A 27,569-nucleotide genomic window follows, 5' to 3' on the forward strand; every position below is an offset into this window, starting at 1 on the left:
GGAATAAGAACTGTCTTTATATTTCTTTATAAACTGTTTTGATTTTTTTATGTGAAGTGTTTTGTGTGTGGGTTTCTAAGTAACCAGGAAACAGAATCTTATTGGTACGGATTCAAAATTCATGTAATCACTGCCAAAAAAATATTTCTTTGCCAAAGATAACTAGGAAATAGGGAATTTTGGAAAACATACTTGTATTTGTCCCTGGGTGACACAAACAAAGGTTAGAAGTGCAGACTCAGCCAGAGACAGCCTGAAAAATTGGCCTTCCAAAAGTCCCTAACCTTGAAAACTCTCTTTAGAGCAATTCTTCATATATGGGGTCACCATGAGTTAGAATTTACTCAATGGAAACTGACCTGTATTTACATCTAAATGCAATTAAACAACAAAATTTAATTTTAAAAGAAAAATGTTCTTTCAGAACAATTCTAGAATGACCTTATCAATGTATGAGGTCTTATTCATGTTATTTTATTCATGCAGATGAACCAACAAACTCCATTTTTTAAAAGGAAGTGATTTGATCTTAACTTCAAATCAATTCGTTCATATTAACTGCAAAGTCCCATAAAATTAATTTTTAAAACAAAGTTATTACATTTTAAGCACTAGCTTAATCTTATATTTAACAAGTCTGCTTCCATGGTAATGGAAAACAAGAGATTCCACTTCACAGCTTCCATTAGAAAATAAAAAACCAGTCAGTGTCCCCAAAGAGCAAACGTCATCGTTCATCAGGTCCTGCTTTTTAAAGAAGTCTTCCCTAAGATGTCACTGCTGAATGCAAGTTCAGCCAAATGTTTGATATTTATTTTTCCATTCCGCTCAGATTCCTTAATGGCCTCATGTACTTTTCATTCACTAAAGTCCTGAGGACACTGTGAAACTTTCCTTCATTTGAAATTTAAATCTAATCCTTTCCATTTTTAGCTTGAAACTTAAAAACATCAAAAATCATTAACAATCGTGGCAGAAATCCAAGGCTATTCAATAATCAGTAATTTCGTATCAAAATGACAAATCCATTTTGGGACAGTGTCTTTTTCCTAGCAACTTCAACAGAACACATCATAACATGGCTTTTATCATCAACATGTTCCTGTTGTTAGCTGCCTTAACTCACGGAACTTACCAAGGAAACTAAACGCTAAACCTTGGGACCACAGGACTGTCATCGCCACATCAAATTCAGCTTTTACCTGTATTAGACAATAAATGGCCTGAGTCTTGTGCCACACTTATGAAATGCCCTTTTTATCCTCCTTGTTGTTGTTGTTAAGTACCATCGAGTCGGTTCCGACCCATAGCGACCCTGTATAGGGTTTCGGAGGAGCAGCTGGTGAGTTTGAACCACCGACCTTGCAGTTCAAACGGCTTTGCAGTCTGGCGCGTTAACCCACGGCGCCACACCAGGACTTCTTTTATTCTCATATACTTCCCCAAATTCTTCCTATAATCCAATTGTACATAAACACGGTTGGTTAGCTCACTTAGCAAAAGGTGTCCCTTTCACTTGACACCCTTAATAAAATAACAGTAGCATTAAAACACAAACAAAGACTAGTGGTGTGGCACTGTGGGATAATGCATTGGTCAGTTGTAACCTCAAAGTCAGCGATTCAAATTCACAGCCGCTCCTAAGAAACCCTAGTCAGGGTGGCTGAGTCAGATCCAACGCCGCCACCACCGCACTTAAAGACAACATTAAAACAAAACTTTTGCCATCATTAGATTTGGGCCGATGGCAACCCTATGTGTCAGAGTAGAACTGTGTTTCATAGAGTTTTGAGTGGTTAATTTTTCACATCTGAGATGCCGCTGGGAGAATTGAACGGCCAGTTTTCAGTGAACAAGCAAATATTTGCATCACCCAGGGACTCCACTATATTGGACAGTGTTGATATTGAATATTCTCATCAACCCAGGAAATTGTGGCGGTGTGGGCTAATGTGCTGGACTGCAAAGCCAGTTTGAGCCACAAGGTCGGTGGTTCAAGCTTACCGGCTGCTCCTCAGAAGCCCTAGACAGGGTCGCTATGGGTCAGAACCAACTAGATGGCACTTAACAACAACAAGTGGCTCTGTGCGGGAACTCTGGTAACGTAGTGGTTATGAGTCAGGCTGTAACCTAAAGGTCAGCAGTTTGAAACTACCAGTTGTTCTGTTCCCATAAAGATTCACAGCCTCGAAACCCTATGCAGGCTTGCTATGGGTCAGAATGGGTCAGAGCCGACTTGACAGCACTTAACAGGCCTGTAGGATAAACACTGGACTGCTAACTGCAAAGTTGGCAGTTCAAACTCACTAGCTGCTCCTAGGAAGAAAAACTTGCTACTCCTGAGAAGATTTAGAGCAGGGTCAATTTGAGTCAGAGCCATTCAATGACTGAATTGAGTTTGGTTAGTCTATACTTTCATGTGGCAGGGTTTCGGGAACATCCCTTTAAGAAAGCAGTTTGGCAAAAAATATTAAATACGTTATAATTGTGTTCACACTTGTTGATGAAATAACCCAAATTGTTCAAGGTTATATCCTAGAACCATCTATGGAACATCTATGGATGGGGTCATCATAGGGCTATTTTTAATAACAATACACACACACACACACACAAATAGAAATAATGCAAACATCTAAAATTAAAGAAAGAACTATTTAAAATATACCTCTATAATTATACTACTAATCATAAATGGAATTCATAAAGATAAATGTGCTAGGCATTTGTGAGCTGAAATAGACTGGTATTGGCCATTTTGAATCAGACAATCATATGGCTTATTATGCCAGGAATGAAAAATTGAAGAATATTTCAATTTTTCATCAAAAAGAGCTTGCTGCTAAAAGAACCAACTGATCTGTGTTGGAAGAAGTGCAGCTAGAGTGCTCCTTGGAGGCCAGGATGGCCAAACTTCGTCTCTCATACTTTGGACATGTTGTCAGGAGGGACCAGTCACTGGAGAAGGATATCAAGTTTGGTAAGGTAGAGGGTCAGAGAAAAAGAGGAAAACCCCCAGTGAGATGGATTGGCCAAGTGGCAGCATCAATGGACTCAAACATGGCAACGATAATGAGGTTGGCCCAGGATCGGGCAGTGTTTCGTTCTGCTGTGCATAAGGTCTCTATGAGTGGGCACTGACTCGATGGCACCTAACAACAACAACAATTAGAATGCTACCTGCATAGGATAATATCTATACACCTACAAGGAAGACCAGTTAATGCCACTATTAATCAAATTCATGTTGTTGTTGTTGTCAGGTGCCATCGAGTCGGAACCGACTCATAGTGACCCCATGCACAGCAGAACGAAACAATGTCCGATCCTGGGCCAACCTCACTACCGCTGCCACACTTGAGTCCATCAATGATGCCACCTGGCCAATCCATCTCGTTAGGGGTCTTCCTCTTTTTCTCTGACCCTCCACCTTACCCAACATGACATCCTTCTCCAGCGACTGTTTCCTCCGGACAAATTCATGTACTAATCACTAAAGCCAATGATGAAGAAACTGAAGAATTCTACCATTTTCTCAGTCTGAAATTGATCAAACATGCAATCAAGATGCATTGATAATTATTGGTAATTGGAATGTGAAATTGGAAGCAACAAGAGAAGATCAGTAGTTGGAAAATACAGCCTTAGTGATTGAAATGATGCTAGAGTTTGCATGATAGAATTTTTCAAGACCAATGACATTTATTGCAAATACCTATTTTCAACAATATCAATGGTGAAAATACAAGTGGGCGTCACCAGGTGGAATCCACAGGAATCAAAATGACTACCTCTGTGCGAAGAGACAGCAGAAAAGCTCAGTAGCATCAGCCAAACAAGACCAGAGGCCAACTATTGAACAGACTATCCATTTCTGATACATAAGTTCAAGTTGAAGCTGAAGAAATTAAAACAAGTCCACAAGAGCCAAAATAAGACCTTGAGTATGTTGTTGTTGTTAAGCCCTGTCAAGTTAGTTCCTTGATAATATTCCTCTTGAATTTAGGGACAACCTCAAGAACAGATTTGATGCATTAGACACTAATGGCCAAAGACCAGAAGAGTTGTGGAATTACATCAAGAACATCATACAGAAAGAAAGCAAAAGGTCATTAAGAAGACAAGAAAGAAGGAAAAGACCTAAATGGATGTCAGAAGAGACTTTGAAACTAACTCTTGAATGTAGAGAAGCTAAAGCAAGTGGAAGAAATGAGGAACAGAAAATTTCAAAAGGCAGCTAAAGAAGATGAACTATTATAATGAAATGTGCAAAGACCTGAAATGAAAATCAAAAGGGGAGAACATGCTTATCCTTTTTCAAACTGAAAGAAATTAAGAAAAAATTCAAGCCTCAGCTTGTAATATTGAAAGATTCTATGGACAAAATATTGAATGATGCAGGAAACATCAAAAGAAGATGGAGAGAATACACAGAGTCACTGAACCAAAAGGAATTGATCCATGTTCAACCATTTCAAGAGGTACCATATAATAAAGAACCAATGGTATAGAAGAAAGAAGTCCAGGCTGCATTAAAGACATTGGCTATAATGAAAGCTCCAGGAATCGATGGAATATAAATTGAAATAGTCCAACAATCTGATGTAGCAATGAAGGCACTTAGTCATCTATGCCAAGAAATTTAGAAGACAACTGTCTGATCAACCAGTTGAAGGAGATCCATATTTGTGTCCATTCCAAAGAAAAATGAATACCAGAAAAAATGTTTACTTGTACTTTATTGACTATGCAAATGTATTTGACTATGTGAATCATACAAACTATGGATAGCATTACAATGTACCACACTGGGCAAATCTGTTACAAAAGACCTCTGTAAAATATTACAGAGCAATGTCACTTTGAGGACAACTGTGAGCCAAAGTTGAGGCTTGGTGTTTTTCAATGACCTCATATGCATGTGAATGCTGGACAATGGATCAGGAAGACTGGAGAAGAATGGATGCATTTGAATTGTGGTGGTGGTGGTGAAGAATATTGAAAATACAAAGGACTACCAGAAGAACAAATCTGTCTCCGAAGAAACATAACCAGAATGCTTCTTAAAATTGAGAATGATAAGATTCCATATCTCATTCTTTACATCCCTGAAAAAGGAAATCATTATTGGTAAAGTGGAAGATCATCGAAAATAAGGAAGACCCCCACGGGGGGGAAAAACTGGCCGAGTATCAGGAACAATGAGCTCAAACGTAACAACAATTTGAAGATGGCACAGGACCAGGCAGTGTTTTATTTTGTTCTTCTGTGCCCAAAACTGATGGCTCCTCACAATAATAACATTAAAATGATGTTTTTTAAAAGGCATGGGAAAATTCTTTTGATATCATGAATAAAATGACAGAAGTAAAAATAGACAAAATTATTTGAACATTTCTCTTCATATTTCATATATTTTCCAAATTTTTATAGGGATGCTATTATTACTACAGCCATAAATGGTGTGGCACAATAGGATAAGCACTGGACTACTAACTGTAAGGTGGGTGGGTGGTTCAAATCCACCAGCCGCTCCTTTGGAACCCTATACAGTCAGAAAAGACTCAAGTACATTTAACAGCAGCATAATCATTAACTGCAAGTCCTTTCTGTGAATAGGAAACTTGTACCAGGCAGAGAATAACTCTATGGATAAACCAACTGTAGATTCAGAAAACTATTAAAAGGGAAATTTAATCAGTGTGAAGAGCCCCAATGGTAATTACAATTAATTCGTAATCGCTACATAATAGCATTTGGATGCTAACCAAAAGGTCTGTAGTTTGAAACCACCAACTGCTCCAAAGCAGAAAAACATGGTAATCTGTTTCTGTTAGGCTTTACAGCCCTAAGGAGCTCTGGTAGCGTAGTGGTTACGAGTCAGGCTACTAACCCCACAGTCAGCAGTTGGAAACTACCAGCTGTTACGTGGGAGAAAGATGAGGCTTTCTGCTCCCGTAAAGATTTCCAGCCTCGGAAACCCTGTACAGGGTCGCTATGAATTGGAACCGACTCCACAGCACATAACCACCACCACCTAACCCTATGGGCCAGCAATATTCTATTCTCACAGGGTTGCTATGAGTCTAACTTGACTCAATGGCAATGACTTTTGGAACATCCTCCCCTTCTAAGAATAACTTTGGCATAAAATATTAAAAACCTTGTCTTGGTTTAGTTATCAGTGGATTAAGAAGCCATGAATAGACCCACTACAGGGTAACTATTCACTTCACGTCAGTCTCTCCTCTCAGCATTTTACCAAGAATATAATTTTTTAAGCTGTATTTTAAGCACTCAGGAACTTGAAATGACAAGCTAGTTTCAGGTGTGGTTGTGGAAATACTGTATCTTCTTTTCATGTTTTAGGCGTCTTTGAAGGCTTAATTTCTCAATCAAATTCTTTTTTTCTTCTTTCTCCAAAATACTCTGCCTTTTCCTTGGTGTACAAGACACGGATGTTGTTAAATACTGTGGAGTTGGTTTTGACTCATAGTGACCCTGCACAGGGTTTCCAAGGCTGTAAATCTTTACGGGAACAGAAAGCCTCATCTTTCTCCCGCAGAATGTCTGGTAGTTTCGAACTGCCGACCTTGAGGTTAGCAGCCGATTCATAATCATTATGCTACCGAGATATGGATAACAGGGCTTAAAACTTGTTTGAAGGTTCAGCCTCACTCAGTCATGATAAGGAGGTGACACCAGAATAGGTGTGAAAATTTCAAAATATGATGGTAACTGGAACAGGAAAAATCATAGGTTGAAACCCTGCTAGAAACTTAATCTCTGTTTTACAAAAGAACAGCAGCGTGCACGTTGCTTAGAAACCAAATCTCTTAATAAACAGAGTCAGACACAGCAGTGCCCTGCTGAAAACCAGTGGTTGACTACACTGGTTTGAATGTATGTTACTCTTCACAGTTCTGACAATAATCCAATATCATGCACCAATTTCTTGAAAGGACTCACTGTACTTCTTCCGAGTTTCCATTCCAGAGCTTCAGTCTATAAACTGGGTTTTGAAAAATGTTCTTGTTGTTAACTACAGGGTTATTTTTAATTAAAAATGGTAAGTTTTTGCTGGAAAACTGCACCAAAATGTATAGATTGTATAAGTGTCACGTCTTCTGACAGTGTCCAACAGTTTAGAATACACCCCTCCCTCCTCTGTTTTAGTGACATCACAGTTCTCTCCCAAATGCCTGACGTATTACAGCGTAGTGAATTATTTCATGCTGTTTCTTTTAGCCATAGATTTTTGTAACTCCCATTAAACAACATTTTTGGCATACTAGGTTTGGGTAAGAGAAGGTAGGAGAAAATGCTGATAAGATTATATGATTCAGTGCTTAACAGAATTAATTGTGATTGTAGAAACATGAAACTGTAAAGTCTGAGTCATCTCAGAAGCAGGAGGGGGATCTCACTATGGTCAAAGATGATGAGCCAGGAGAGGAGCATGTTCTTCAGACCTTGAAAGCTCTGTGCATTGAAATCCCTTGATCTAGCAACAGCGAGTCATAGCACTGGAGAAGTGGCAGAGAAATAACAGCAGCAGAACCAAGAACCAAAGTATGAGGCGCAGCGGTGTGCTTTCCAGTCCACAGAGCAAGGAAAGCTGAGCAACTTTGGGCAGAAGGCTTGCTTGCAGAGTAGGGTGTCTCAGAGACTTAATTGGGAGAGCTGGGTTTTCTGACCCATGGGAGCTAGAGCCAAGTGACTTCAGGCTGAGGCTTCTGGTGAAGTGGTGTGTTCTGTGGGTGTTTATTAACAGCCCTGAAAGAGCTTTGTTAACATTAACAGGGCAGAGAGAGGCCTACCTGTGAGCATGTTTGAGGAGAGGCTGTTCTGACTGAAAGAGCTGTCCCCTGTGTAGTTTCTAATCCTGACTTGTAGCTCGTTAACTTCCCAAATAAACCTCAGAACTGGGAATATAGTGTTTGAGTTCTGTGTGGTCATTACAACAAATTATTGAGCCAGTTGAACAGAAGGTGATGTGCAAAGGATGGCTGATACCACATTTTTACATCTACCATTTAGAACACAAGACTGTCACAATTTCCAGCCTGTCACCTGATCTATGTGGGTTTCTGATGAGCAGTTGGTGGAGCTGTTGACCTTGCAGTTCACAATGGATTGCTGATGCTACAGTGCTGCTCTAGGAGTCCGAATCTTCAATAAGAAGTGCTTCTGGGGACACTGAGGCAACTAGAGGCAGTTATTTTATAAGGAATAGATTGAAAATAAAAAAATAAATAAATGCAGAATTCCAGGGAGATCAGACAATAGAACAAGAATTTATTGGGAGAAACTTGGAAATATATAGGTTTCCATTACATAAAAAATGTGGTCATGAAACATTTTTATATCAGTGTTAAAGGAAGGTTGATCCTATGATTTGGAAACAACCACGAATTTAGCGATTTAATTAGATATTGCTCTGCTAACTGAAAGGTGGGTGATGCAAAACCATCAACAACATAAAAAATAGTAGACTCCTGGAATGGCTCTATAGGATAATTGCTGGATTGCGAACCACAAGGTCGGTTGTTCAAATCTACCAGCTGCTCCCAGGAGATCCTGTTCAGGGTCACTATGAGTCAGAACAACATAAGACACTCATAGTGTTGTTCTTAAGTGCCTTTGAGTTGGTTTCAACTCATAGCAACCACGTATAGGGTTTCCGAGGAATGACTGGTGGGTTTGAAATACTGACCTTGCAGTTCAGACTGAGCTTGTGGGCCAGTGCTTTTCTACAGCACCAACCAGGACTCCTAGACATTCCTAGCTAAAAAGAGTTTGAGAGGGCACTTAAGGAAACTAAAACACAAGTGTTGGGTGCCGTCAAGTTCATTTTAACATTTAGCTATCCCATGAGACCCACTAGAACTGCCCCATGGGATTTTTTTTTAAAACCAGGTCTTTCTCCTACAGAGCTGCTGAGTTGGGTTTGAATTTTCAACCTTTCTTTTAATAGCTGAGAGTTTATCCATTGAAACACTAAGGCACCTCATAACACAATTAAGTGAAGTGAATTTTGTGTGTGCATTCAAACGTGTATGTATGCATATTTAATTGTGAAAATATAAGGAGACTGTGTTTGAGATGTATATATAAAACACCTACATTTCCTGAACCGATTGGAAAACAATACATATGTATTGTTGTAGGAGAGAAAAGAGACCCCCATCTTTACACATATAAACATTATTGTCGTTACCGTTATTTGCCATTGAGTTGGTTCTGACTCATAGCAATCCTATCTAGGGTTTCCAAGATGTATCTGGTAGGTTTACACCGCCAACCTTACGGTAAGCAGTCCAGTGTTTATCTTACAGGTCCATACCAGGAGTCCATATACATATTATGCTGCTGGTGATTATGTGCTGTGGACTTGGTTCCAACTCATAGGACCCTGTATAGAGCTTCCAAAGCTATAATAAATCTTTACATGAGCAGAAAGTCTCATCTATTCTGCAGAGGTGCTGGCAGATTCGAACTGCTGATCTTGCAGCTGGCAGTCCAATGTGTAACCCACTACGCTACGAGGTTGAGTCAATTCCAACTCATAGCCATCCTGAATAGGGTGTCCAAGGAACAGCTGGTGGATATGAACCACCAAACTTGCCATTTAAACCAACCTTGCAGTCTAGTGCCTTATCCTACAGTGCCACACCAGGACTCTCTAGAACTATATTGTTGTTGTTCAGTGCCATCGAGTTGGTTCTGACTCATAGAGACCCTGTATAAGGTTTCCAAGGAGCGGCTGGTGAGTTTGAACTGCAGATCTTGCAGTTCAAATCAACTTTGCAGTTGAGTGCTTATCCTACAGCACCACACCGTAACTCTTCATTAAGTCTTAAACAGGAGCAAAAGTAAGACAGAACAGGCAGATCACCTGAGTGGGGAAATCACTGATATGACACCAGGAGGAATTTTCTAAATTTCTACCTTTTTTAGGGCAGGAGGACTCCTGGTGTGGCACTGTAGGATAAGCACAGGACTGTGAACCGCAAGGTTGGCAGTTCAAACCCATCAGCTGCTCCTCAGAAACACGGTACAGACTACTATGAGTCAAAATAGACTTGACAGCCCTTAACAACAACATAGGGCAGAAAGAACAAAGGAAACTAACTCCTCCCACAACCATGTCTGACAGCAGCTATGTGTCACATACATATATACTGTGTTGGATTACTGATATGGCGCTGTAGGATCAGCACTGGACTTAGAAGGTCAGCAGTTCAAACCCACCAGCTACTCCTCAGAAACTTCATACAAGGTCACTATGATCTAAGATCAAAGAACACAGCCGTCAGTACGGGTTGCATCTCAATGTCAGAAAAACAAAAATCCTCACCACTGGACCAATAAACAACTTCTTATCAATGGAGAAAATTTTGAAGTTGTCAAGGACTTCATTCTTCTTGGATCAACTATCAACATTCACGGAAGTAGCAGTCAAGAGATCAGACGACATATTGCATTGGACAAATCTGCTGCACAGGAACTTTTTAAAGTGTTGAAGAACAGAGATGCACCTGACCCAAGCCATGGTATTTTCAATAACCTCATATGGATGCGAAAGCTGGACAGTGAAAAAGGAAGATAGTAGAAGAATTGATGCCTTTGGGTTGTGGTGTTGGAGGAGAATACATACTTAAAGTGCCATGGACTGCCAAAAGAAGCAATAGATCTGTTTTGGAAGAAGTGCAGCCAGAGTGCTCCTTGGAGGCCAGGATGGCTAAGCTTCGTCTCTCATACTTTGGACATATTGTCAGGAGAGAACAGTCGCTGGAGAAGGATGTCATGCTGGGTAAGGTAGAGGGTCAGAGAAAAAGAGGAAGACCCACAACGAGATGGATTGGCCAGGTGGCCTCATTGATGGCGTCAAGTGTGGCAACGGTGGTGTGGTTGGCCCAGGATCAGACATTGTTTCTTTCTGCTGTGCATGGGTTCCGACTCGATGGCACCTGACAACAACAACAACAACATGAGCTCTGGTAGCATAGTGGTTATGAATCGAGCTGCTAACCTCAGGGTGAGCAGTTCGAAACTACCAGCTATTCTGCGGGAGAAAGATGAGACTTTCTGCTCCTGTAAAAATTTACGACCTCGGAAACCCTGTACAGGGTTGCTATGAGTCAGAACCGACTCCATGGCACATAACAACAACATGACTCAGAACCACTGACTCACTGACACTTAACATGGAAGTGGGGCTAGGAAACTATTGCAGATAGAAAAGCTTCTAGACTGTCCTTGAGTCTCTTAAGATATGATATCATATCCAAGCAACCATTAAGGCAACTAGGAAAGTTTCTGTGAGAGCAGAGTGGGGGAAGTGGCCAAAAGCCCACTTTCAAATATGCTCTGATTCTAACTTTGGCAGTGCATGAGGTACTCAAGAAAAATTGACATTAGAACATTTAAACCTAGGCAAAGATAATTTAAGCTTTGTCTGGCTGAGTTGTTTGCAGGCAAAAAGGCTTTAGATTTCATGTTCTAAAGCAATATTTAGTCAACATGTGTTTGTCCATAAGGATAAATTCTTTTCATACACAAGTTAGTTCAAGACAGAACTTCTTCTTATGATCTATCTGTCTCAGCTTCCTGAATAATCTTCTGAATACATGGAACATGCTGTCATTTAAATGACTGGCCAAATTTTCAACAGCATTCCCTTTGTTGTTGTCCTTAAGTGCCATCAAGTCGATTCTGACTCATAGTGACCCTATTTCCAAGGAGTGGTTTGTGGGTTTGAACTGCAAAGCAGGCAGTTAGCAGTCCAGTGCTTACCCTACATCACCACACCAGGCATTCCTTTTAAGTGTACATAAAAACCCTTAGCCAGGCTGTCCAATGATCTTTCCTAATTTGTTTCTTGTTTTCTGGAATGATTCACCAGTCCAGACAGTATGACCATTTTTATGTTCATAACATCTTATTTAATTTTGACTTGTGACCTATTTATATTGATTTCAGAGTCCTGGTAGGGTATGTACTGGACTGTTAACCATAAGTCTGGCAGTTCAAATCTACCGAATGCTCCTCTGAAACCCTATACATGGTCACTATGAGTCAGGACCAACTTGATGACACTTCTTGTTGTTAAGTGCCATTGAGTTGGTTCCAACCCATAGCAACCCTATATAGAGCTTCCCAAGGAAGCGGCTGGTGAGCTTGAACCACCCACCTTGTGGTTCACACTGACTTTGCAGTCCAGCGCATGAGCCTACAGCACCACACCAGGACTCCTGATGGCACTTAACAACAACATATTGATGTCGCTTCTTCCACTTCTTTCTCTATTTAAACTGTGCCTTTTCATGATAAGGCTATAAATGTCTTTAATGTATCACTATTCACTCAGCTCTGAGCTATGCATGCATTAAATATTTTGATGACTAAAATATGCAAGGTATTTTGGTTGATTACAGTTTCCATTCCACCTAGTCTAATGATGATTGGAATGAGCAATAACGCAAAGTGGATGAGACATTACACTTCACAACAATACTATGAAACCATGGATTCACATTGTAGCAAGATGGCATTACCCATGAGAATTGCCGGGGTGTTGTTTACATGACAGCTGCATCCTTATTTTTGAACCTCAATTTTTCTTCTTTTGTGAACTAGTAAACCAAAACCCATTACTGTTAAGTCGATTCTGACTCATAGCCAGCCTGTAGGACAGAGTAGAACTGTTCATAGGGTTTCCAAAGCTGTAATCTTTACAGAAGTAGAATGCCACTCTTGCTCCTGTAGCGTGTCTGGTGGGTTCAAACCACTGACCTTTCGAATCCTTTATACCAAATAGTTTGTTCCTTCAAATACAGTGAGGTAGGAACTACTCATTTCCAGCCATGATAACACACTGATTCTGGAGGAGACTAAGCCACCAGCAAAGCTTTTAGAAATCTTATTGTTGTTACTATTATTTCAATAACCTCATATGCATGTGAAAGCTGGACCGTGAATAAGGAAGACTGTAGAAGAATTGATGCATTTGAGTTGTGGTGTTGGAGGAGAATATTGAAAGTGCCACGGGCTGCCAAAAGAACCAACAGATCTGTGTTGGAAGAAGTGCAGCCAGAGTACACCCTGGAGGCTAGGATGGCCAAACTTCGTCTCTCCTACTTCTGATATATTATCAGCAGGGACCAGTCACTGGGGAAGGATATCATTTTTAGTAAGGTGGAGGGTCAGAGAAAAAGAGGAAGACCCCAATGAGATGGATTGGCAAAGTGGCAGCATCGATGGACTCAAGTGTGGCAACAAAGGTTGGCCCAGAACCGGGCAGTGTATTGTCAGTACTGACTCAATGGCACCTCACAACAGAAACAACAACAATTGTTGCCTCAGAGTCCTGGTGTGGATCAGCACTGGACTGCTTACCACACAGCCGGTGGCTCAATCCCACCAGCCCCTTCTTGGAAACCCTATACAGAGTTGCTACAAATCAGAACTGGCTCAAGGGCACTTGGCAACAATAGCAACAATATACTCATACAAAGGAGTCCTGGTGTGGTGCCTAGGTTAAGCACTGGACTGCTAACCTAAAGATTGTTGTTGTTGTTGTTGTCAGGTGCCATCGAGTCGGAATCGACTCATAGCAACCTCATGCACAGCACTCAGCTATTCCAGGAACCGCCATCTTGGGAGAGCATATCTTAATTGTATCAGGATTGATAGTATCAGGAGAGAACATCTTGTTTGTATCTTGATTATATCAGCATTGTATCAAGATTGACATTGACATTTAAAGTGACAGTATCAACATGAAACCAAACGGCCACCACTCATGTGTCTGTCGTGCTGTGGTGGATTGAGTTGCTATGATTCTGAGGGCTCTGCCACCGGTATTTTAAATAACTAGCAGGGTCACCCATGGTGGACAGGTTTCAGATGAGCTTCCAGACAAAGACAGACTAGGAAGAAAGAGTGACGAACTACTTCTGAATCGCTAGTCACTGAAAACTCTATAAATAGCAGAGAACCTAAAGGTAGGCAGTTCAAACCCACCAGTTGTTCCTTGGAAACCCTATGAAGTGTTGCCATGAGTTGGAAATGATTCCACATCACGTAACAAAAGATTTATATGTTAAATTGCCTCTGAAGATTATAAACCACATTCCCAGCAGTGTGCATGATTATCTTCCTTTGGAGTTTAAGCATATCTGTTGCATAAGAATTAAATAAGACTTGTTCATCTTAGGTTACTTTAGCTGACAGTTTACTTCTTCCTGGGTTTAATTAGATAAGACCCTTTAATATTTAAAACAATTTTCTTTTATTAAAGCATAATTTAGTCAAATAATGGGAATAGCTTTGGCTCGAGTATTTTTACATACTATTATTATTAGTTCCTTTTTAATTTGTCTTAAAATGTTTAGGCACAATACCAACCCTCTGGAGTGGATTGAATTGTGTTCCCCTCAAATTTATGTGTCTGAAGAGATCTGTATTTGTGCCCATTCCAAAGAGAGGTGACCCAACAGAATGTGGAAATCATTGGATATCTTTGATATTACATGTGAGTAAAGTTTTACTAAAGGTAATACAGAAACGGCTGCAAGCATACACTGACAGAGTACTTCCAGAGGTTCAAGCCGGATTCAGAAGGGGCAGTGGAATGAGGGATATCATTGCTGATGTGCAATGGATCTTGGCTGAAAGCAGAGAATATCAGAAAGATGTTTACCTGTGCTTTATTGACTTTGCAAAGGCTTTCGATTGTGTGTGGATCATGACAAGCTATGGACATTGCGAAGTATCCCGTAGCACTTAATTGTGCTCATTAGGAATCTGTACCTGGACCAATAGGCAATTGTTAGAACAGAACATAGGAACATTGAATGGTTCAAAATTAAGAAAGATGTGCAACAAGGTTCTATTCTTTCACCATACTTATTCAACCTGTATGCTGAGGAAATCATCCAAAAAGCTGGGTTCTAGGAAGAAGAACGTGGCATCAGGATTGGAGGAAGACTCATTAACAACCTGCGATATGCAGATGATACAACCTTGTTTGCTGAAAGTAAAAAGGACTTAAAACATTCACTGATGAAGATCAAAGAGCACAGCCTTCGGTATGGATTGCATCTCAATGTAAAGAAAACAAAATCCTCACCACTGGACCAATAAACAACATTCTTATCAATGGAGAAAAGATTGAAGTTGTCCAGGACTTCATTCTTCTTGGATCAACTATCAATACTCATGGAAGCAGCAGTCAAGAAATCAAACAACGTATTGCATTAGGCAAATCTACTACATAAAATTCTTATTAAAGTGTTGAAAAGCAAAGATGTCAGCTTGAGGACTAAGGTGCACCTGACCCAAGCCATGGTATTTTCAATAACCTCGTATGCATGCGAAAGCTGGACAGTGAATAAGGAAGACTAGAAGAATTGATGCTTTTGAGTTATGGTGTTGGAGGAGAATACTGAAAGTGCCATTGGCTGCCAAAAGAGCCAACAGATCTGTGTTGGAAGAAGTGTAGCCAGAGTGCTCCTTGGAGGCCAGGATGGCCAAACTTCGTCTCTTATACTTTGGACATATTGTCAGGAGGGACTAGTCACTGGAGAAGGATATCATGTTTGGTAAGGTGGAGGTTCAAAGAAACAGAGGAAGACCCCCAACAAGATGGATTGGCCAAGTGGCAACATCAGTGGGCTCAAGTGTGGCAATAATTGTGAGCTTGGCCCAGGATCGGGCAGTGTTTTATGCTGTTGTGCATAGGGTAGCTGTGAGTCATTATCAATTTGATGGCACCTAACAATAACAACAAACAATGTGTCAACAAGGGTGGACCATGATTCCCTGTATTGTGTGATTGTCCTAATGAAAGCAGGCTCTATTTTATGATGTGTTGTAAATCTTAATGTCTGTATGTTAATAGGAATCCTGTTGTGGTGCTGTAGGATAAGCAGTGTATCAAGGTTGGTCTGAACTGCAAGGTCAGTAATTCAAACTCACCAACCACTCCTCAGAAGTCCTATACAGGGTCCCTATGAGTTGGAACAATGGTACTTAACCACCACAACCACTTATGTTAAAAAGGGAAGTTCAGAGTGGAATATATATCTTCACTTAGTCTTAAATCAGGGTGGGGAAAAACAAAAAAAATGAGGGTGAGAATCAAGTCATCCCCCTAAGTCCCACCCTTACTCAAATCACATGCTTAAGTCCCACCCTAGCTTTAGTCACACCTTTTATCTTACACACACACACACACAGAGAGAGAGAGAGAGAGAGAGAGAGGAGCAGAGAGGAGCAGAGAGGAGAAAAACCTGTTTCTTCCCAAGAAAGAACTGAGAGAATAGCATATTCTTTGGATCTGTCATCTCTGTACCGAAAACAGGCGAAGATTGATTTTTCAAGACACATGGAGATTCCCCAAGAAGAGAGCTTCAGGCCTCCAGATGCTGAAAGGAGATAATGATCATTCCCAGGGCCAACAGAGAAAGCATTCCCTCAGAATTAGTGCTCTAAATTCAGACTGCCAGCCTCCTCAATGATGAGAAAATCCATTTGTTTGTAAAAGTCACTCACTTGTGGTATTAATGTTATAACAGCACTAGACGGTTAAGACAAGTATGTTATTTTATTTGTTGTTGTTAAGTGTCATCAAGTTGGTTCGGACCCATAGCGACCCTGTATAGGGTTTCCAAGGAGCAGCTGATGAACTTGAACCTTCGACCTTGTAGTTCAAACCGACTTTGCAGCCCAGCTCATTAACCCACAGTACCATGCCAGGACTCTTTGTTACTTTATTAAATATTCAGAAAAACAAATGCGAAAAACTTTATTTTTTATTTTATCATGTTTTATGAGATTGTCATTTCATTATCGTTTTACTTTTGCCCAATTTAGAATTGGAGTAAGATTCAGAGTTAAAAAAATGTAAGACTTGTCCAGTGTTCATTTCAGTTTCCGATGTTCTGTTCCCTTTATCCAGGAATGGATGTACAGTAATGCCTTCTGCTTTGCATACCTTTTAATCTTGGGGTTTAGAAAATTGTTTTCTTGTCTTACTATTTTTTTCAGCAAGTCCTTCTCTTCTGCAGGAAGCCAGAAGTGTGACATGAAGGTGTGATTTTTAATTTACACCCCAGTCTCCAAATAATGACTTTTCACACCCTGCTATTGCTGCTTAGCCTAGGGGAGGTGTTCTGTGGCTACTGTTAAAGGAGCAAATTAAATCCACCTCTGTAATTCAGAAAGATGTCTCTTTTCTATATTTAACCCTTGTTTTCAATTTTTCATCTTGGTGTTTGTGACTACTTCTGTGAGTGTGGCTTATTACGTTGAAGTATACTTGTTTTCTAGGAAATGATTTTTGAAGTATGACATAGTAAACATTGCTTTCCACCATTCTGACCATGACATTGTCAATTGTAACTTATTTAAATGCACACAGATGAAAAATTTACTAATATTTATTTTTAGAACTTCTAGCAATGAAACTTAAATATGAAATCTAATAAATGGTTTTCTCTTTCCATATGATTCCATCTTTTTTTTCCTATCTTTATAATTATTGTTGTTGCTAGGTACCATTGAGTCAGTTCCAACTCACAGAGACTCTGGATAGCATCTCCAAGGGAGCATAGTTGTTACAAATCCGGCTGTGAACCACAAGGTCCACAGTTCAAAACTACCAGCTGTTCTGCAGGAGAAAGATGAGACTTTCTGCTCCTGTAGGGATTTACAACCTCAGAAACCCTGTACAGGGTTACTATGAGTCCGAACCGACTCCACAGCACATAACCAACCAATAACATTTCCAAGGAGCAGCTGGTGAGCTTGAACCACTGACCTTGAGGTTCAAGTAGACCTTGAAGTGGAATGCTTATCCTAAGATGCCACACCAAGATTCCTTCTGACTGTCATAGTCATTGTTGTTGTTGTTAAGTGCTGTCAAGTTGGTTCCCACCCACAGTGAACCCATATAGGTTTCTGAGGAGTGTGTGATGGGTTTGAACTGCAGACCTATAGTTAGCCGTCCAGTGCCTATCCTACAACCACACCAGGACTCCAGCATCAGTATCTTACTGTACAAGTCAATCTATAACATTTTATACTGTAAAATGATATTAAAAAGTCATGTTAAAAAATTAAGATGTTTAAAAATTTTCAGTGTCCTTCCAGTACATTTAACCCTTTAGATTGAATTATAAAAACAAGGGGTGAGCTGCTTAAGTGACAGGGAAAAATCATTATTGAAATAGATATACTTGCTTTGAGTTTTCTAAATACAGAAGCATTTGTTGTTGTTAATTGCTATCCAATTGGTTCTAACTCACAGTGACCCTGCGTAAGGTTTCCAAGAAGCAGCTGGTGGGTTTGAACCACCAACCTATGTTTCAAACTGACCTTGCTGTCCAGTGCTTATCCTACAGTGACACACCAAGACTCTGTATATATAGTGGCATGCACAAAAAAAAAAAAAAAAAAAAAAAGGCTGAATAAAGACTGTAATTTTGCAACCCTTTATACACATTTTTTGCTTAAGCATTATTTAATTTTTTTCCCATTTTGAGTCTCTCCTGTTTCTTTTTTAAGTTTTTTCTTTCAATCAAAATGCTAATCTTTCCTAGTTATCTTACCAATCATGATCAAAACAAAACAAAAAAAAAACTCACTGCCATTGAGTCAATGCCAACTCCAACTCGTAGGTACCTTGTATAGGATTTCTGAGACTATAAATCTTTATGGGAGCTGAAACTTCATCTTTCTACTGAAGAGCAGTAGAAAATAACAGGATTTGAACTTTCAACCTTGTGGTTAGTAGTCCAGTGCCTATTCTACAGCACCACCAGAGTGCTCAACAAAGGTCTAGAGCTGAATGGAATGTGTAATAGGAGTATTGTTGTTAGATGTCTTCTTGTTCTATTCATAGTCACCCTGTATTGCATTTCCAAGAAGTAGCTAGTGGGTTTGAACAACTGACTTTTTGGTTAGCAGTCCAGTGCTGATCCTACAGCATCACACAAGGACTATAACAATGCTATTGGAAGAAAGGAAAGAAACATTCATAATCTCCAGAGAAATTTGGAGTCCTGGTGTGGTGCTGTAAGATCAGCACTGGACTATAAATTCATTTGAACCATAAGGTCGGCAGTTCAAACTCACCAACTGCTCCTTGGCAACTCTATACAAGGTTGCTGTGAGTTGGAACTGACTCAATGGCACTTAACAACAAATCAGGACTTAGACTAGGTTTGGACAGTCTTAACTCCCTTCCAAGATGATTCAGTGTATTTGGGGTGGAAATGCAAATTCTCAACAGGGGGTCAAAGCCCTGGCTTTTCTTCCTTCATTTAAATCAGTAATCAGAATTACTAGCTTTCTACTAGCTGGGGAGCAGCAAGGGGTTAACCAGCATTGGTTTACTAAGTAGCTCTGTCAGGCTTTTATCTGATCCTTCCTCTCTTCCTCCCCTGCCCACCCCTTTTGTAAATGTCAACCACTTCCTGCTGGGACTGGTAGTGGTGAATTTCACACCTTTCTTTTCTTTGTGAAGAAACCTGGGTGTTAAAGGTACAGGATTGGGTACCATTGTATGTATGTGACTGTCTGTTAGAAAAGCTGAGGGATGCCTGTGGAAAAAAAGTAGGCGAAGGTGAAGAAATTTGAGGAGAATAGGATACAGGTTAAAACTGGTTTTATTTTAAGAATGAGTTATTTCATTAGCAACTGAGACTTGTGTGTTCTAAAAATAATAATTTTAAAGAAATTTAATATTGAAAATATAAAGGGGTTTGGCAAAGAAGGGAACTGAATTAGACAGTTGATTGTTAGAAAGAAATAAACAAAAGAGGAAAATCTGAAAGACAAACTGAAGAATCCTTCTGATCTTTTATTCTACAGGATTCAGAAATGGAAACGTGGTCAGTTGATCAGGTCTGCAGTTGGTTGGTGGAGAAAAATTTAGGAGAGCTAGTGCATAGGTTTCAAGGTGAGTTATTTTCCCTTTCAAAAAAATTAACTTGAGCAGCCTAGATATCCTGTTGTCCTCTGTTGTTGAAAATTGCTTTCATTTGCCTAATATCTATGTGACTGTGGGTGTGGAGTTACTGCTATAGGGAACTTCCTATTTGTTTTTGTTTGTCTTTATTGACTGAAGCAGAGTTTTTGCCCAGGCATCCACAAAAGAATATGATATTATCTTAAGAACTAATTCAAAATATAATCTTAAGACCCCTTTAAAACAGAATCGATAAATGCATTTTGTATGTCTTTTGCCCTTAAATAATGCAACAAGTATTGTGTTCAGTGATAGATTTACAAATATTGAAGATTGGTTAGGAGTTAAGAAGAATTTCCCAAGATTTTTTTTTCCTTCCATGGAATGCTTGTTAGAAAACATCAGATTTAGGAAGGCATTTAATGTGGAAGTTAAAAGTTATTATTGAGTCTGTCTCCATGTTCTGGACCTTCCTTAGGAGCAGATGGAGATTTGGAATTGTGCAATTTCAGTTTCATGTTTTTAAGAATCACAGATACTCTTAAAACTGTAAAAAAAAAAAAAAGAAAGAAAAAGAAGTTTACTTGAGTATTTGAATACCAGAAATGATTTTGCCTGTTCAAATTACCTATGTTTTTCAGTGATTTACCAGGCAGCTATGCAGAAACATTTTTTTTTCTTTTTCCTTTTTCCCAGAGGAAGAAGTAAGTGGGGCCGCTCTTCTAGCACTTAATGATCGGATGATTCAGCAATTGGTAAAGAAAATTGGGCACCAGGCTATTCTGATGGATCTAATTAGAAAATATAAACAGAACTGTCAAGGACTGAGTTCTCCTGGAAGCCCTAGAGAAACAGCCCTGCTGAGGCAAACAGAAGCAGCCCCACTGTAAGTATATTCATGAATGGCCTTCTTTTAAATTCTGTGCTTTCTCAACAGCCTTTTAGTGATGAATGTAGTTGGGATTTTGTCTTCTTTGGAAACTGTGACCATTTCCAGCTGGATTATTTGTATGATGCATCTGATATTCGTATAAAAGTCACTTTTTACAAAGTCTTCATGAATCAAGATCCATTTTGTATTTTAACTGACTGTGGGATTTAAATTTTTAAAAAAAATTATTTACTACTTTGCAAATACTGACTTTACTTGTTTAGGAAGTCCTATTTCTTATGTAAAATGCTCAGAAGGAAGCAGTTGAAATATACGTAAAGCAAGCTATGATGGACTCCTATAGCTTACTTTAATTTAAAAAATAAAGGAACAGTTGAGTTTGATAAAGGCATTTGTAGTTTTCTCAAAACTGTACATCTGTCATCTATCAATCTATCTTTTTTTGACCAAGGATTTCTTATAATAATTAATTTATATTCTCCTCTGGAGACAGTCACAATATAATTTGTTAAACAATGAATTTTTTACTGTTTTAACAGTGTCCTTGGAATGCTACTTACTGTAATGTTGTTGTTAAGTGCCATTGAGGTGGTCCAGACTCATAGCAATCCAGAATAGGGTTTATGAGAAGCAGCTTGTGGGTTTGAACTGCTGATCTTGTGATTTGTAGTCCAGTGCTGATCCTTCAGCCACACCAGGAGTATCCCACAAAAATTATTTAGAAAAGTTTGTAGTGGTAGATAAAAGCTTTGAGATTTGGGAGTATTTTTGTTTTTTACCACTGAGTCCTACAATGAAAAGGAATGATGGCAGAAATTATAAGATAAAGCATTTTATCATGCAAATCTATGCCCTGGGAGTAGGTTTACATCTTTGAGACTTTTTGCAAGGCTTCTCTTGTTGGGTGTCATTGACTCAGACTCATAGGGATTCCATGTAACAAAAGGAGATCTGTGCCATCCATTCCTCCCTTTAATTCACATCTCTCTGACACGGGATTCAGTACATTGACATCTATCTGTATGAGTAAAGAGGATAAACAAAGAAATATCGAAGAAGTTGAAGAGCTAATTTAACAAAATCAAGTTGAAACCAGTGCACATTATTTACCTGATATCACTATGAAGATACTTCCCATAATGTTCAAGACATTGATGGCTTTTTGTTTGTTTTGTTTTCAGAAGGTTATAAAAAGATCTAAGACTAAACTTTTTGTTTGTTTTTCACATTGCTATAAAAAGACAGATCTAAGAATATCTTTGAATGAGAAAAAAGAAAGAGTAGATCTGATCCTTGGGGTTTTCTTGCCTGCGATCTTTATGGATGCAGACTGCCTCATCTTTCTCCCGCGGAGCAGAATGGCTGGTGGGTTAGAACCATGAACTTTTCTTATTCATTGTAATCATTGTACACCAGAGCTCCTTATTTTTTGAAAGCGTTTCTAAGGTAAAGTCATTGCTACAGATCAATTATTCATTAATTTTTACATAATATTGTGATGCTTAATGAAATCCATTGTATGCTTTTACTTTAATTTCTTTAGATTATAGCTTTAATAATTTGATTTCTCATTCTTTTCAATAAGCACTAAAATGTATAAAACTTGGCTTAAGTGCTAGGGATTCTAGCATCTGATTTATCTGAGGAATTTCTCCTATACTTTGCTTTGGCACACATCTCCTAAGCATTGTTTTGACATAACCGTATAAAAATACATAAAGCACCGGTGGCACAATGGTTAAGTGTTCTCCTGCTATCCAAAAATGTCACCGGCAGATCAAACTCACTAGCTACTCTGCGAACGAAAGATGTGACTGTCACCTTCCAGGATTTCAGCCTTGGAAGCCCTTGAATTGATGGCAATGGGTTTGGGTTTTTTAAGTTTATGTAAGTGTACACTCTTCAACATGTGAGTTAATGAGGCTTCCATTACTTACTTTTACTCCTTTCCACCAAAAAGATGATGTGTGAATCTCTAAGAGAGCTTAGTCACTTCTCAGAATTCTTAGAAGGCAAGCTTTTGCACTGGAAGTTCTCTTCAGTTGACTGGAATCTTGATATTGCTTAAGGCACAGTATGGAAGAAAGCTAGCAGTCTTGTTTCCATTGCAAATCGGTGTATAATGTTCTCTAGCAAATGCAAACTGGCTGGACCCCCAGGAAATCTGGGCTTCATTCCTGGCTCTACCACTGATTGAATTGATTGTATTAAATGTTGGCATTCCTGTTTCTTCATCTGTAGGTTGTGAATTTAATACAGTACCTACCGAACTCCATGTTAATTCATACTGATATGATGAGCTCATAATCTTCCAGTAAATTTCTGCCATCGAATCAGTTCTGACTCAGTCCTGTGTTAAATATGAAACTTGGTTAACCTAGTTAAGAAAACCAGCTTCAAAGCTGACCAAGACTAGGAACACTTTGGCAGTCCAGGGCTTTATGAAAAGGGACTATTAAACTCTATCCAGTAAATAGCTGGCTCACTCTAAAGATTACGTTGTCATGTATTTAGGTTAAATTATTGTGGTATAATGGAGCTCTGGGCTGTAGTGGTTAAGAGCTAGGCTGCTAACCCAATGAGAACAGCAGAGCAAGGTGACCCGGCGGGTTCTTCTTTCAGGTCTCTGAGTCCTGAGTTTAATGTGGAGATTGGAAATATACACAGATCGGAGTGTTTGCTATGGGCTGATGCTGCCAATGAAGTTGCAGTAAGATCAGTGGTTATGACTCCTGTTGACTAGTCACTGGCCTACCTTCCGGAACTTTAATAGGGTGTTGTTGATATATTGTATTGCTTTCTTTCAAACAGGAACTTGCAGTCCTATTGGCTGTTTGAAACCATCAGCATCTTGATGGGAGAAAGATGTGCCTGTCTGTTTCCATAATTACAGCCTTAGAAACCCTATGGGACACAACCCATAGGTAGTCAGAATCAATTTGATGGTGTTGTTGTTGTTGTTAAGTGCTGTTGAGTCGATTCCGACGCATAACGATCCTGTATAGGTTTCCAAGGAGTAGCTGGTAAGCTTGAACCACTGACTTTGCAGTTCAAGCGAATTTGCAGTCTGACACATTAGCCCACAGCGCCACACCAATGCTGGTGATAGGTTTGTTTTTTGTGGATGAAAATGCTTACTTGTTATATTTGGTGTTCATAGTTTTGTTGTCAGGTGGGAATTATGCTAAGATACATGAGGATAGGCAGTTTAATTAAGTCCTTTCAGATAGAGTTTAATAAAGAGAAGTCACCTAGCATAGTAGAAAGAACCTTGAACTTAGGTAATGAAATGCTTGATATGAGACTCTGTTTAGCTGCTCACCTAACCTTTGAGATTTTGCTTGGCTCTTTATAGTTGCTTTTCACTGTAAAATGAGATGGGAGATGGGTAAAAAAAATGGGTCACACAAGAGTCTATACTGGTGTTGTAGGTCTTGAAGATGTGTTGCGACTTGAGTACAAATTCCACTTAAAGGCTTGTTTTGTCTGGTGTGTTCTTTTGAAAGAAATTTGCAGGCCACATCTGGGCAGGATATGTGGCATCCTGTGCAGATTTAGGTAAATGATAGGAATACGAAATCGGTGTGTTTATAATTGTTTTTCTTTTTGCTTGTTCTGGAAGCTGGTAGAAAACTCACTGTACAGGAAATTGGGAGAACTAAAATCAGCTTCTGACATTGCTATTGAGCAGCTATGGCCTTGGGCAAGTTGCTTTCTCTTCTGTGCCTCAATTGTATCACTCACATAATGAGGGTGTTAGTGAAATGTGCTTCTAAGATATGAGACTTAACAGATAATAATAAAATGCTCCCCAAATAGCAAAATACAGACAGAGGTCAGGTCTGACATAGAATTAACCATTTTATTTTTCCCAAAGGATGCTAAGTGAAAATTCAATTATCACCTTTATTTCATAAAGCAAAGATAATTTTAGCAGAAGAAATGTAGGATGGATTAGCGAAGACAGCGTTGTGAACTGGCATATGACAACGGTTGAGCAAGATGAGCAGGAAGGTTCTTCATTCTATTGCTTTGGTCCTGAGTCTAATGTGGAGTTTGGAAGTGAACACAGATCAGAGTTTGCTTTGGTCTGATGCTGCCCATAAAGTCACAGTAAGATCAGTGGTTATGGCTCCTGTTGAATAGTCCCTGACCCACTTCCTGGAACTCTAACAGGGTGATATTGACATTTCACATTGCTTTCTTGCAACAGGAGCGAGCAGTCCTCGAGCCCAGCCAGTTGTGGGCAGCAGATGCCATCTTTTTATCCAGCAGAAAATTTGGGCAATGGATTGATTGACCAAAGAGTCCTGAAACAGAGGTGGGGTTGTAACTTTCAACATTCCAAAGCTAGATGATACTACTGTCATTAATTTATTTACCTGTGTGTTAGACTTTGTGTATTTAAAAGTATTTCTAAATTGAAACTTTTTGTTTTTGTTGGAGTTTTTTAAAAATCAAATCATGAAAATTATTTGTGGTTACAAAAAAAAGAAGATACATTTTTTATCTTTACTTTGGAAAAGTGAAGTTTCAAAAATGATAGTTTTTGTCATTTAAGTACATGTTCTTAAAGAAGATGACAATCTCTATATTGCAAACTGTCCAGAGTGGTTGGCATTAGCTACAAAAATGGAATTTGTTCAGTGAATGATGTCCTCCCTATAAATTATGCCTTTGGTAGAGTCTGTGAATTTTAGCGTGTTTATTGTTTTAACTCGACTGTTCCTGATAGAGGCACTGTTTTGGTAAGTATTTTCTTTATGTTCCTATACTGGATTTTTTTGGGGGTTGGTGGAGTGAGGTGTGTGGAGGAGTAAGAAGTAAAGGTTAGGATTGGGACTATAACTCAGTCTAGCCTAGGCCTAGTACGTTGTTTAGTATTAGTGTTCGGGTTAGGATTGCAGTCCTAGTATGGCACTGCAGGATATTGCACTGGACCAAAAGGTCAGTTTAAACTACAAGGTTGGTGGTTCAAACTCACCAGCTGCTCCTCAGAAATCGTATATCGTGTCACTATGAGTCGGAACCAACTCCACGGTACTTAACAACAAGGTTAGTGTTAAGGGTAAAGGTTTGACTCAGGCTAGGGGTAAGGCTTGGTCTAGTTTTTAGGATTTCCGCTTATTTTTATTTATGTATTTATTTTCTTGAAATCTATTTGGTTTCCTCTTCATTTGGAAGTTGTATCATTATATTCTTCCCTCTTTACTTTTGGTTTTCTATTTCTAGTCTTACAGTTCTGTTTTCCTTTGAATACTTCTGTATCTGGGTTGAGTCTAGGTGATATTGTCAGGTGTGTTAGTCTCCAGTTGTCGGCTGCTGTTGTTGGTTCTCTGTCCAAAGAACTCCTTCAGTATTTTTTGTAAAAGTTGGGTCTGGTTTTTAAAAATACCCTTAATTTCTATGAAAAATGACATAATTTCACTGTCATATTTGATGGCCGGTTTTGCTGGGTATATGATTCTTGGTTGGCAGGGTTTTTTTTCTTTCAGAGTTTTACATATGTCATTCCATTGTCTTCTTGCCTGTATGGTTTCTGCTGATAAATCAGAGCTTAGTCTTACTAGTTTTCCTTTGTTTTACTTGAGCTGCTATCAGGATTCTTCCCTTGTCTTTGGTTTTATAAAGTTTGACTATAATATGTTTTGTTTTTTTTTTCTTTTAGGGTCTATCCTGTTTGGAGTTAGTTCAGCTTCTTGAGTGACTATCTTCTCATCTTTCATGATGTTAGGGAAGTTTTCTTCTAACAACTCTTGTACAATATTCCCTATGGGTCTTTGTTTTTTTTTTTTTTTTTTTTTTATTCGCATCCTGTTCTGGAATTCCTATCACATGTAAGTTACTCTTGATAGTGTCCCACGTGTATCTTAGGCATTTCTGAATTTGTTTGTTTGTTTGTTTGTTTTATTGTTCCTCTAGCAGATGAATAGTGACAGATTTTTCTTCAAATTCAGCAAGTCATCTTTCCATTGATTCGGTTACGTTTCTTTGCTCTTTCAGTGTATTATCTATTTCAAAGCTCTTAACATTAATCTTCTGGCTTTCTAATTACTATTTTTGTATGGTTTCTACTTTTAAAATTATTTTGTTAGCTTGCTTCCTGATTTTTTCCATAGTCCTTATATATTTTCTTTGATTTCATTTCCAGTTTTCTGGTCTTTCTCAGAGTTTGTTGAAATTGCCTACTTAGCATTCTTTTACATTCCTTGTTGTTGTTGGTAGGTGCCATCAAGTTAGTACTGACACATAGTGACCTTGTGCACAACAGAATGAAACACTACCCGGTCCTGGGCCAATCTCATAATTGTTGCCACGCTTGAGCCCATTAGTTTAATACTGTTTCTGGTAGCATGTTTTCTGGCTCTCTATTTTGGTCATTTGTTTGAAACACGCAATCTTGTTACATTGTGTACACTGGAATTGTCTATTTTCTCTGAGGCATTGTGGTGTCAAATCCATACTCAGTTGATGATTATATATCAGTGCATTTTTAGGCACTAACCATCTGTGTCCTGGTGGATGTTGTGTTGTTGTTGTTGTTGTCAGGTGCCATCGTGTCAGAACCAACTCATAGTGACCCCATGCACAGCAGAACAAAACAATGTCCGATCCTGGGTCAACCTCACTACCACTGCCACACTTGAGTCCATCAATGATGCCACCTGGCCAATCCATCTCGTTAGGGGTCTTCCTCTT

At 39.1% G+C, this 27,569-nt stretch overlaps 1 protein-coding gene across 1 annotated transcript in view; it reads left to right on the forward strand.

Annotated features, from left to right (window-relative positions):
* The first annotated feature begins 19,890 nt into the window (after positions 1–19,890).
* The window catches only part of SAMD3 (sterile alpha motif domain containing 3), a 91,225-nt gene continuing 83,546 nt past the window's right edge, over positions 19,891–27,569 (forward strand). The window contains 3 exon segments of the mRNA XM_006878364.1: positions 19,891–19,969; positions 20,675–20,864; positions 25,084–25,191. Coding sequence (XP_006878426.1) covers positions 19,891–19,969; positions 20,675–20,864; positions 25,084–25,191 — 377 coding nt within the window.

The sequence above is a fragment of the Chrysochloris asiatica genome, unplaced genomic scaffold (assembly GCF_000296735.1).
Source record: "Chrysochloris asiatica unplaced genomic scaffold, ChrAsi1.0 scaffold00013, whole genome shotgun sequence".
Lineage (NCBI taxonomy): Eukaryota > Metazoa > Chordata > Mammalia > Afrosoricida > Chrysochloridae > Chrysochloris > Chrysochloris asiatica.